At 39.8% G+C, this 11663-nt stretch overlaps 1 protein-coding gene across 1 annotated transcript; it reads left to right on the top strand.

Moving 5' to 3' along the window:
* The first annotated feature begins 4000 nt into the window (after nucleotides 1–4000).
* LOC149114349 (kelch-like protein 2) lies at nucleotides 4001–8595 on the top strand. The gene is made up of 2 exons (XM_089286813.1): nucleotides 4001–6004; nucleotides 7978–8595. The coding sequence occupies exon 1, from the start codon at nucleotides 4235–4237 to the stop codon at nucleotides 5945–5947; it is 1713 nt and encodes a 570-aa protein (XP_089142939.1). The 5' UTR covers nucleotides 4001–4234; the 3' UTR covers nucleotides 5948–6004; nucleotides 7978–8595.
* The last annotated feature ends 3068 nt before the right edge of the window (nucleotides 8596–11663 follow it).

Here is an 11663-nt window from a genome sequence, read left to right as displayed (position 1 = left end):
GTAGAGGTTTTTTAACGAGAACAATGTCGAGCTACTGGTACAACGCTCATGTAATTTACATTTTCTATGTTCACGCGATTTCCTTTTTCTTTTTCTTTTCTAATCAAATTCAATTATACAGCTATAGGGAAGCTGAGTGATGATGGAACAATACTTTTCGTAATTTCGTATAAACTGAACTGACACGTTCTGTGTAATGTAAAAGAAATGAAGAAGTTCTCACGGCTGCTTCAAAATAAATTTAATGTTTTGGACTACAGTACACTGCTTGTTTTTACTTGTCACGTATTGACAGATATGGTTCGTGTTATCGAGGTTAAAATTATATTGAAGATGACCTGAAGGGAAACGAAAATTACTTCGAGTTAGCGGGAGGCTCGAGTTACCGAGGGTAAAATTATCAGTAGTAAATGTATGACGGAAATCCAGGAGAAATCAATTTCGGTTCGAGTAAGGGCGAGGTCTGAGTTAGCGAGGGTTCGAGTACGTGTCGACTGCATTAAGATTCAGCCTCAGTACGAAGCTCCGGGGAATAAACCCCACAAACTCTGTAGTGAGGTCTATCGTTTTAGGCTGAATTATAATATATCAAAATTGGTGTATTGAGTTATAGAATTTCACTAGAGATTAATATGGTGCAGGAGTTAAATTATCACTGGTCATGTCCAGAGCTCTTAGAAGCGAAAACGTTGTCAACGCCAAACAAAGTAAAGCTTGAGTGTTTATCAAGCTGATGGGCGGCAAAGAGGATGTATTTCTGTGTAAAATGTGGACGAAAATCGCCCGAACGAAGAAGTATAAAACGTGACAAACATTTTCATCACAAGTAATATTTGCAACTTTCAGTTTTCAAACTTGTCGAACGCGCATAGAATGATTGTCTAAATGCGATTATTTCATTGGTCTCTGTTTTAATAATTTTGTAATTAGGAGAGGACAAGAGAACACGATGATCGTCTCCTGGTGCAGGAGATTTGAATTTTCTTCTCTGCAAATTCATCGAACACGGAGTTTGACAAATTATAGGATTGAGGATACCTTGATTTATTTATTTATTAATAAGCTAGCGTACATGAAAGGGATATTGGAAGTCGCTCAGGTTTACTTCAATTCTGTCCAATAACACGGTCTCCACCAAAAAAGTCACAATGAAATGTAAATTTTGTGGGCAGATAAAGAAGAAAACATGAAAAGATACTCTCTCCCTAGCCCTAAACGCTACCAGAATCTCGTTTTAATTTGTGGATACCGCATAAATTGATTTTCACCCCAGCGAATTAGCAATTCTTTGTGAAAAATCATCCTAGTTTAGTTCAGTTTATTCCCTGAAAGGTATCAAAAAAATTTTAATAGTGATCCTTCCAGATCTAAACACACTAAGCTAAGCGGTACTACACTGAATTGAAACCCAAAAGGATTACTCCTGTCCGACTGTTATTGGGGATCCCCTCCCTGAAGAGATTCGACACTGTGTGAAACAAATTACTCAAGGGAAGGGATCAATGTCCTGCCTCATCCCTCTAAGGGCCTCTTCATATAAGCCCGGTCAACCGGGCTGGCTCGGTTTCCAAGATCTCGGCTCGCCACTCTTTCATTCGTAAAAATGTCGATGTGTTCATATGAGAAGCCGGGCTGGCCCGGTAACCGGGATGAAAATTTTCCCATATGAACACTCCAGCCCGGGTAACCTGGACGAAACTTTTTACACAAAATACTTCGCTTTTGCAACATAGCGGCCAAAATGGCATAATTTTTGTCTGGTATGTATTCCCGCTTTAGGAGTATGCGAATTAGCTTTATTAGTAAAGTTACAAGAGTCCACAAAGTTACGACAGCCGCGAGCGATACAAGTTTATGTTCCACCATTTTCGTTGTTTCTTGGATTTCATCCCGGTAGACCGAGCTGAAATTTCCCATATGAACAGACAACAAAATTCGTCCCGGTAACCGAGCCAGCCCGGTTACCGGGCTCACATGAAGAGGCCCTAAATTACTTTTAGGAATAGTCCTCACAGCGGAATGGAGGGGGGGGGGGGGGGGGGGGAAGGTACTCGTCGTACCTTTTAGGTGTTATAAAAGCGTTTTTGGTACTTCTTAGGGTGTTAAGCCTCAAAAGGTCAACAGCGGGAGCTTTTGAGGTGCCTTTTAGGGTATTGAGCTGAAAATAGATGTGTTGTTTTAAAATTAGTACCTTTAAGGGATGAAAAATTTCAAGCCACGCCCACAAAACAGGATCTTGGCGCCTCTTAGGAGTACTTTTCAAATTTCCGAAGAGCACCTCCATCCTTTTTATATTGGAGTCTTTTCCCCCGGGAATGCTTTGCCTGATTACTGGTCAAAAATAGGACAAACACATCATAAATACAGAGGCTCAGCTGAAAACTCAAGCTCCCAACCAAAACATTTTCGATACGTTGTGCGCGTGAGCATTCGATAAAAACTCGATCATTGGCGAGAGAAGCAGGACCGATTTAGCTTCGCTGGTCGTTCGGTAACAGTTCGGTACCGTTGTATAAATCCGGAAAAAGACCGGTAGACGTTCGATTGTCGTTCGGGTAAAGCTTAGAGAAAATCGATATTATACGTCAGAATATTTTCTGAATATGAACATCGTACCCACTTCCTTTCGATTACCTGTCACAGAGGACCGAATAGTTCCGATCACAATCCGAAAATTGGACACTGTCCTTACTTACACACATGATGACATAGTGGCTATTGTTGCCTAGCAACAGTAGTCACAGAAACTGTCACGCTGTGTAGCTGTTAAAGGATAACATATCTTTTTCCCTGTTTTAGCAAGAATAAAAGCTTGTAATTCAATGAGGTACCTGTCCAGAGAGTTTGTCTTTTCTCCACCATAATAGTCACCACCTTTTCAATTTGTTTTTATCTTATGCTTCTCCATAAGGGGGGTGGCTACTGACTTGCCACCCAATTGCCAACCCGCCCTCTAAGTCCGCCCTTGAAGATCTAAATGGGGGATTAACTCTTCCCCTTTATCCTGTCTTGACTGTGTACATCTGCTCACTCTGAGGAGAGTGTGTGGCTATACAGTACACAGGCTAAAAAACAATCAAATACCCTGTTCAAGAAACTAAATTGTAAAAGTATAAAACCCGTTTAAGGCGAGACACCCTAAATACTGTACCCTGTTTAAAAAATGTCCTCGTTTAGGCCATAGACCAGCGTATTCTATCCTTCCTAGAGCAAAAGCTCTTCTTGTGACTTCTTCCCCTGGAAAAGGTTTCTCTTGTGCCTCGTCAAACATGTACGCGAAGTGTACTGTTAACTATTGTTTTGTTTAATCATTCATAGGGGCCGGAGAGTAAAACGATAAGGGGTAAAAACTGTTTGAAGGTTCACTTTACGTTATAAGATTGCAATTAACGAAAACCAGAGCGAGAAACCAATTAGGAGTGATCCGTTATATGTTATGAGATATATGTTTCCTGGATAACAAATTTAATATTTGGTTCACCGATCGATCTCGTGTTGACCAAAATGAAAAGCCTGGCAATAATGTAATAACAGTGGCAATACTAAATTTCTACTTGCAATAAAAAAAGTGCTCTTTATACAGAGGAAGCACTTACCCGATAAACCGTGTTTTTTTTCTCTTAACCAGGAATCTGGAAACCAAGTGCAACGCAGCTGGAAATAAAACATTTGGACTGAACTTACGGAAGATATGGAATGGTGAATACTTTACTAACAAGGCAATTTGGTTGACCCGGCGAGCACGGTACAGGCAGCAACATTATGGATAAAAAAAAGACGAGATGACATGAACAGATCTAATGTTACTGACTGATGAAGTATATGTTTCTTTTTCTGTTACAAATTATATTTAATTCATGTGATTCTTTGGATGAGACATGATCGTTTCAGTAGAAACAAATACTTTACTACGTTTTACAAGTCTTTTCTTCTTCCAAGTCCCATTTTTACAAATTTTCTTTTTTTCTAGGCTGCGTTCTACAATCCCACGTTTTACTAGTCGACGTGTTTGTAGGTTGCATATTTCAAGTCTGTGATTTGCAAGTCCAGTCCAGTTCTTGATTTTCCAATCTTGACGATGACGTCATCTCGGTCCAGTATCTTTTTCACCTCTTTCCACTTCCGCAGAAGAACAGTTTCGCTCTCGATTGCGGTCCGTCGTGATTTCGTACAGCAACTGTAAATCTAAACGTTTGTAAAGGGATCTGTAATTTACCGCACAAGGGTCTGGAATATGGAAGATCTTCAGCCAATTTCTGATGCAGAACAAGCTGCTTTCTGTGTGGAATTAGCAAAGCGACTTAACATGCTGCGAAGTCAACATCATTTATGCGACCTAACTTTGATGACGAAAGATGATAAAGAATTCAAAGCTCATAGAAATGTGCTTTCTGCAGCAAGCCCGTTCTTCTGCAAGCTTTTTCAGAGCGACATGAAAGAGAATCGAGAGGGGATTGTTCGGTTTGAACAGATCTCGGGTGTTGTAATGGAAGATGTTTTGGAGTTCATCTACACAGGAAGTGTCGAGGTAACTCAAGAGAATTCGAAGGATCTTATCGCTGCAGCGAACTATCTTCTCATTCCGGGGTTGAAAAACCTTGCTGGGCGATTTCTAGAACGACAGATGTCCAAATCAAATTGCATTTCAACATTTTATATTGCTGAGATGTACCAGTGTGACGAACTGATCACCAACACCAGAAAGTTCATCCACGCGAACTTTACATCTGTGGCAGAAATGGATGAATTCTTAAACTTGGAAGCTAAAGAAGTCGAGAGGTGGATTTCAAGTGACGAAATTTCGGTTGCTGTTGAAGGAGATGTGTTTAAAATCGTATTGAAGTGGATCGAGCAAAACAAAGGCGAGCGAAAAGCATCGTTTGAACAACTGTTTGGTCACGTGCGACTGGCTTCCCTGTCGCGTGACTTCTTAACCGATGTCGTGACAAACGAACTCGTGCAAGGAAATTCTCGTTCTTTGGGTCTCGTATTAGATGCGTTAAGGCTGACGGCTTTTCCAGAGGAAGAAAATATTCGACAGTCCCCGAGAAGAGGGCTTGAAACCCGTGCCATTGTTGCTTGTGGTGGGAAATACACTTTCTGTTATCTCCCTGAGAAAGACGAGTGGAAGCGTTTAGCAGACGGGCTGACAGAGAGATGCGAGAACACTCAAGTGATAAACTATCGTGATCAGTTGTACGCCTTTCCATTTTATGGTACAGCAGAAAGGTATGATCCCGTGTTTGATTGCTGGTCTACTCTGAATCATTTGGAGTGGCCCAAAGGAGATCCTTCTGATGTGACTGTCGTCAGAGGCGAAATCTATTCTATAGATATCGATACATCATCCAAAAAATCCACTATCAAAAGATTCAATATCGAGCGGTGTTCATGGCAGACGGTTTTGTCATCTCATGAGGGCTGCAGGATTCGGTCTTGTGTTGTTGCGGCTGACCATCATCTGTATGTTTGTGGTGGGAGGCTAGGGGATGACTTTGCTTCGAAAGCTGAGAGATTCGATACTGTAGAAAACAAATGGGAGGAAATTGCAAGCATGCAACAAGCGAGAGCGTACTCTTTTGGTGTGGCAACTGAAGGGAAGATTTTTGTAGCCGGAGGGTTGGAGAATTGGGATTTGCGTTTGGAAACATGTGAGATGTTTAACATTTCGACAAACGAATGGCAGTTAATTGGAAGCTTGAAAGTTCCTCGCGAATATGGCAGTATGGTTTGTCTGAAGGGAACACTCTATGTACTGGGTGGCATAAATGTCTATGAGCGAAGTGAGTTGAGTGTTGAATGCTATGACCCTACAGAGGACAAGTGGATTGAGAAGACAACCATACCAGTGAATCTGATCTCCGAAGACGATGAAGATGCATTCACCGGCTGTGTACTGAAACTCTCCAAAGGAGTACTAGACAAACTTGATGTTATTAAGGAATAGTCACGCCGGATATGACGAGATCAGGTCGTCGGGTGTACCGGCCTACGCGTTTTCTCGGTGAGATTTCATCCGTACTTGGACAATGAAGATCGGTCACAGTGATTTGGGTATCCCCGTGTTTTGGGTACCCCCGTACCCAAATCCCTAGTGTTTTGGGTATCCCCAGTAGGGATACCCAAAACACTGAAAGCGTTAAATACCACAGACTGGGGCGAGTGAAATCATCCATAATTCTACTCAAAAGCCATTTATATTGTTACGAAGCTTTGTCTCAATAAACAAAAGCTTTCTTAATCTTCATATAAACACATAACGTTGCTGAAAATAGTCGCAATTTATAACAGACTGTCTGATCCGAGTCCGCATTTATAAGGACATACAAAACCGGATTCACGTGCCAAAGTTCGCTGTATGAACATGCGCTTAGTGCCTATCGAGAACCCTTGAAATGCACGTCATTTTAAACAAGAAAGGCGCATTCTAAACCTCGGATAGTTTGGCGATGGAATAAAATCAATATGCGAGCGGGCACACTGAGATACGGCCGTCACGCAATATGCAGGTCTCAAGCTGTGACTGACCTTTGTGTATGTTGCCTGTCTGAAATAAAGTTTGTCTCAGACTTGTTTACTTATCGCTCTTTCCTTGATTATCTCTCCTATTACTTCCCTTCCCAATGTGCCTACTTGTTGTTGTTTCTTTAATTCAGGGTAACCAAATCTAAAAGGCAAAGCAAACTTACAAAGACGAAATTAATTCTAATGAGGAAAGGACTAGGGATACCCAAATCCCTAGTGATAGTGGTATCCCCTTCTGGAGTGTTTCTTTGTCCTCGTTTCTTTAATTCAAGGTAGCCAAATCGACCGAAGATAAAAAAGCAAAGCAACTTACAAAGACGAAAGCCATTCCAATGAGGAAAGGACTAGAAATGCTGAAATGTAAGGGATACCCAAATCCCTAGTGATATGGGTATCCCCTTCTGGAGTGTTTCTTTGTCCTCGTTTCTTTAATTCAGGGTAGCCAAATCGACCGAAGATGAAAAAGCAACGCAAACTTACATAGACGGAAGTCATTCCAATGAGGAATGGACTAGAAATGCTGAAATGTAAGGGATACCCAAATCCCTAGTGATATGGGTATCCCCTTCCAGAGTGTTTGTTTGTTATCGTTTCTTTTATTCAGGGTAGCCAAATCGACCGAAGATGAAAAAGCAACGCAAACTTACAAAGAGGAAAGTCATTCCAATGAGGAAAGGACTAGAAATGCTAAAACATAAGGGATACCCAAATCCCTAGTGATATGGGTATCCCCTTCCAATATGTTTATTTGGCATCGCTTCTTTAATTCAGGGTAACCAAATCGACCGAAGATATAAAAGCAACGCAAACTTGCAAAGACAAAAGTCATTCCAATGAGGAAAGGACTAGAAATGCTACAACGTAAGGGATACCCAAATCCCTAGTGATATGGGTATCCCCTTCCAGTGTGTTTATTTGTTATTGTTTCTTTAATTCAGGGTAGCCAAATCGACCAAAGATGAAAAAAAGCAAAGCAAAATTACAAAGATGAAAGTGAGGAATGAGGACTAGATCGAAATGCTGACAGAAATGTAAGGGATACCCAAATCCCTAGTGATATGGGTATCCCCTTCTCGAGTGTTTGTTTGTTCTCTTGTTTTTTTTTAATTCACGGTAGGCAAATCCACCGAAGATTAAAAGGAAAAGAAAACTTACAAAGACGAAAGTCATTCCAACGAGGAAAGGACTAGATCGAAATGCTAGACTGTAAGGGATACCCAAATCCCTAGTGATGTGTGTATTCCCTTCCAGAGTGTTTGTTTGTTATCGTTTCGTTAATCCATGATAAAGCTAAATGAACCGAACATTAAAAGGCAAAGTAAACTTACAAAGACAAAGGTCATTCGAGTAAGGAAAGGACTAGAAATGCTAAAATGTAGGGGATACCCAAATCCCTAGTGATATAGGTATCCCCTTAAAATATGTTTGTTTGTTATCGTTTTTTGAATTCAGGGTAGGCAAATCGACCGAAGATAAAAAGGCAAAGAAAATTTACAAAGACTTCACCATTCAACGAGGAAATGATTGGAAATGTTAAAATTTAAGGGTGAGCTGAATATTTGGTATATGTAAATCTTTAGTGATACTGGTATCCCCGTCCAATACATGGCTGTGTACGGAGAACATTCTACATGGGAATACAGCTTTACAAATCAGCAGTTTGTTAGATACTCCATCTAATATAATTGTCGTGTTTTTGAGACGCGCCCTATAAGAATATAATAGGCGTAAAGTGAAATGACCAGCTGTTAGGTTGGCTATAATAACAAACAAAGAAAATATAATCCAGTGGTCAATGTTGAAACTTGGCTTTATAATCCTAGGGAAAGTACGAGAAATGACATGTCGTGTGCCCTTGGCCATACGATCAAGCTCGTCTTTGGACATTTTTAAAAACGATTGAAAACACATCTTTTTTAAAATCGCCTATGACTGTTTATAATTTTTGTAAATCTTAGTTACATGAGCCGTTTTATATTTTTGTATTTCTAGCACATTTTATCCTTTTTATAAATCTTTGTTTTAGTTTGTGAGCTTCTTTTTATATGTAAAGCGCTTTTGAACATGTCATAGTATTAGCGCTATATAAATGTATAATAATAATTATTATTATTATTGTGGTTGTGGTTGTGGTTGTGGTTGTTGTTGTTGTTGTTATTATTATTATTATTATTATTATTATTATTATGGTATCCTTAGTTGACCGATCATACCCATATTTTCAGTGACATTTTATGGGTAAGGATAGGAAATTTCTAGTTTCACCTCATAATATTGCCTGAATACGGTAATTTTTTCAACTGTTTTTACTAATGATATTATGGAATCTTTGTGTCCTCTGCAGTATAGAGACAGTTGTGTACTTACTATCAGATTGGAGTCTCGGCAAACCCATAGTCAAAATCGAGTTCACAAGAAGGAGAAAAAAAAACTGACGCAGTACTTCACCGGTTAGGTATGTGAGATACGGTGGGCGTTCATTTTCACCGTTGGGCCAGCAATTGTCTTTCTGTCGCATCTCAAGTGCTTCGGGAAGCGACGAGCTAATTGTTCTTCTAAGTTTTAAATTAAAGTTCTAAGTTTTTTCTTCTTCTCTTTTTACAATAATATTCGAAGTTTTTGCAAAATTTTCGCAAAACTAGCTTTTCGTTTTTGGAAAACCCTGCCGGATATTTCTGGCTTTTGACATATTCTAAAATATTTCTATATTTTGCAGAATTCATCCTTCCAACATTTTCCGTATTTCCCGCGAAAATCCACTCAAATCCCGACTCGCATCGATGATTTAGACACGTGGAAAAAGCTCAAGGGAATAGAGGCCTCATAGTGGAGGTGGGGGAGAAGGGAGGTCGGGGTAGAGGCTAAGTAATTCATATCCCGTTAATGTTTGGACTAAATATTTTGTATCCCGTAAATTTTCCTTCAGTCAAAAATCAACAATTTTAATACAAAGATCTCCGGGGACACTCTCGGTCTACTTTAAGGCATAAATTTCTTTTTGTTACTTTTATTTCGACAGGAGCCTATCTCAGTCCTTTCCGAGTTGAATGGTGAATGGTATATTCGGTCGATTTGGCTACCCTTAATTCGAACTAAAGAAACGATAACACCTAGTCATATTGGACGGGGATACCCATATCACTAGAGATTTGGGTATCCCCTACATTTAGGCATTTATAGTTCTTTCCTCCCTTGCATGAATTTCGTCTTTGTAAGTTTTGTTTTCCTCTTCGTCTTCGGTTCATTTGCCTACCCTGAATTAAAGAAACAATAACAAATAAGCACTCTGGGAGGGGATACCCATATCACTAGGGATTTGGGTATCCCTTACATTTCAGCATTTCTAGTCCTTTCCTCATCGGAATGACTTTCATCTGTGCAAGTTTGCTTTGTTTTTGTTTTTGTTTTTTATCTTCGGTCGATTTGGCTACCCTGAATTAAAGAATCAATAACAAATAAACACTCCGGAAGGGGATACCCATATCACTAGGGATTTGGGTATCCCTTACATTTCAGCATTTCTAGTCCTTTCCTCATTGGAATGGCTTTGATTTTTGTAAGTTGCTTTGCTTTTTTATCTTCGGTCGATTTGGCTACCCTGAATTAAAGAAACAGGGACAAAGAAACACTCCAGAGGGGGATACCCATATCACTAGGGATTTGGGTATCCCATAATTTTTCGCATTTCTTTTTTTCTTTCCCCCCCTCCAACGCCTTTTGTCTTTGAAAGTTTGCTTTGCCTTTTAAATCTTCGGTGGATTTGGCTACCTAAATTAAAGCAACGATAACAAACAAGCACTCTAGGAGGGGATACCCATATCACTAGGGATTTGGGTACCCCTTACAATTTAGCATTTCTAGTCTTTTTCTCGATCCCTTGAATGAATTTCATCTTTGTAAGTTTTCTTTTCCTTTTAATCTTCGGTTCATTTGGTTACCCTGAATTAAAGAAACGACTGGACAAAGAAACACTCCAGAAGGGGATACCCATATTACTAAGGATTTGGGTATCCCTTACAATTTAGCATTTCTAGTCCTTTTCTCTCTTGATTGACTTTTGACTTTGCAAGTTTGCTTTGCCTTTCTATCTTCGCAAACCAACACTTCAGAAGGGGATACCCAAATCACTAGGGATTTGGGTATCCTACTTTTACTTGTTTCCCCCTGTCCAAAGATTTAAGCCTTCATGTCTACTTTATTTATATTTATTTTGGATTTCTTCCCAAAACAAAAAAAAACCTCATTAAATGGCATAGAGAAATGTTTGCCGGCAAAATCTAATAACAGGGATGGTCAAGGAAAGAGCGATAAATAAACAAGTCTACGACCAAATTTATTTCAGACAGGCAACATACATGTACACAGAGGTCAGTCACAGCTTGAGACCAGTGTGCATATTGCGTGACGGCCGTATCTCAGTGTGTTCGTTTGCATATTGATTAAATTTAATTGCTAAACTATACCAGGTTTAGAATGTGCCTTTCTTGTTTAAAATAACGGCATTTCAAGGGTTATCAATAGGCACCAAGCGCATGTTCATACAAGGAACTTTGGCGCGCGAATTCGGTTTTGTATGTCGTTATACTGCGGACTCGGATCAGACAGTCTGTTCTAAATTGCGACTATTTTCAGTGACGTATTGTCTTTATATCAAGTAAAATAATGCTTTCATTTATTGAGACGAAAGCTTAGTAAGAAAATAATTGGGTTTTGAGCAGACTTGTGGATGATTTCACTTGCCCCAGTTTTAAGCTTTCAGTGTTTTGGGTATCCCCGGTGGGGATACCCAAAACACTAGGGATTTGGGTACGGGGGTACCCAAAACTCAGGGACACCCAAATCACTGTGACACCCAGTTGTAATACTGAACCCAGATCTCCTATGGGCAGGCTTAAGGGAGACTGCGACAGAGTGAAGTCTGGGTACGAGATCAGTTGTCTCCAGCTAAAAATTTTCAACATTTTACTGGAAAGTTTCATTTCAAGTCTTCCATTTCCTGTGACCATTGTACAGTAGAATTTATAGATATATTTACATAGAGAGATCAATGATATTCAGTGTTGTTCAGCTCAAAGTTAGAAGACAGGTACAACTCTATTTTCAAAGCAAGAGTGCCTGCTCAAGATTATCATTTGTCA

Source organism: Orbicella faveolata, unplaced genomic scaffold, assembly GCF_042242905.1.
Source record: "Orbicella faveolata isolate gen_17 unplaced genomic scaffold, um_ofav_v1 contig_14, whole genome shotgun sequence".
Lineage (NCBI taxonomy): Eukaryota > Metazoa > Cnidaria > Anthozoa > Scleractinia > Merulinidae > Orbicella > Orbicella faveolata.
This window is presented reverse-complemented; position numbering and strand designations above follow the sequence as displayed.

Bases quoted from the DNA above. Each gene is read 5' to 3' on its own strand.
- LOC149114349 (XM_089286813.1), top strand. From the start codon at position 4,235: ATGGAAGATCTTCAGCCAATTTCTGATGCAGAACAAGCTGCTTTCTGT.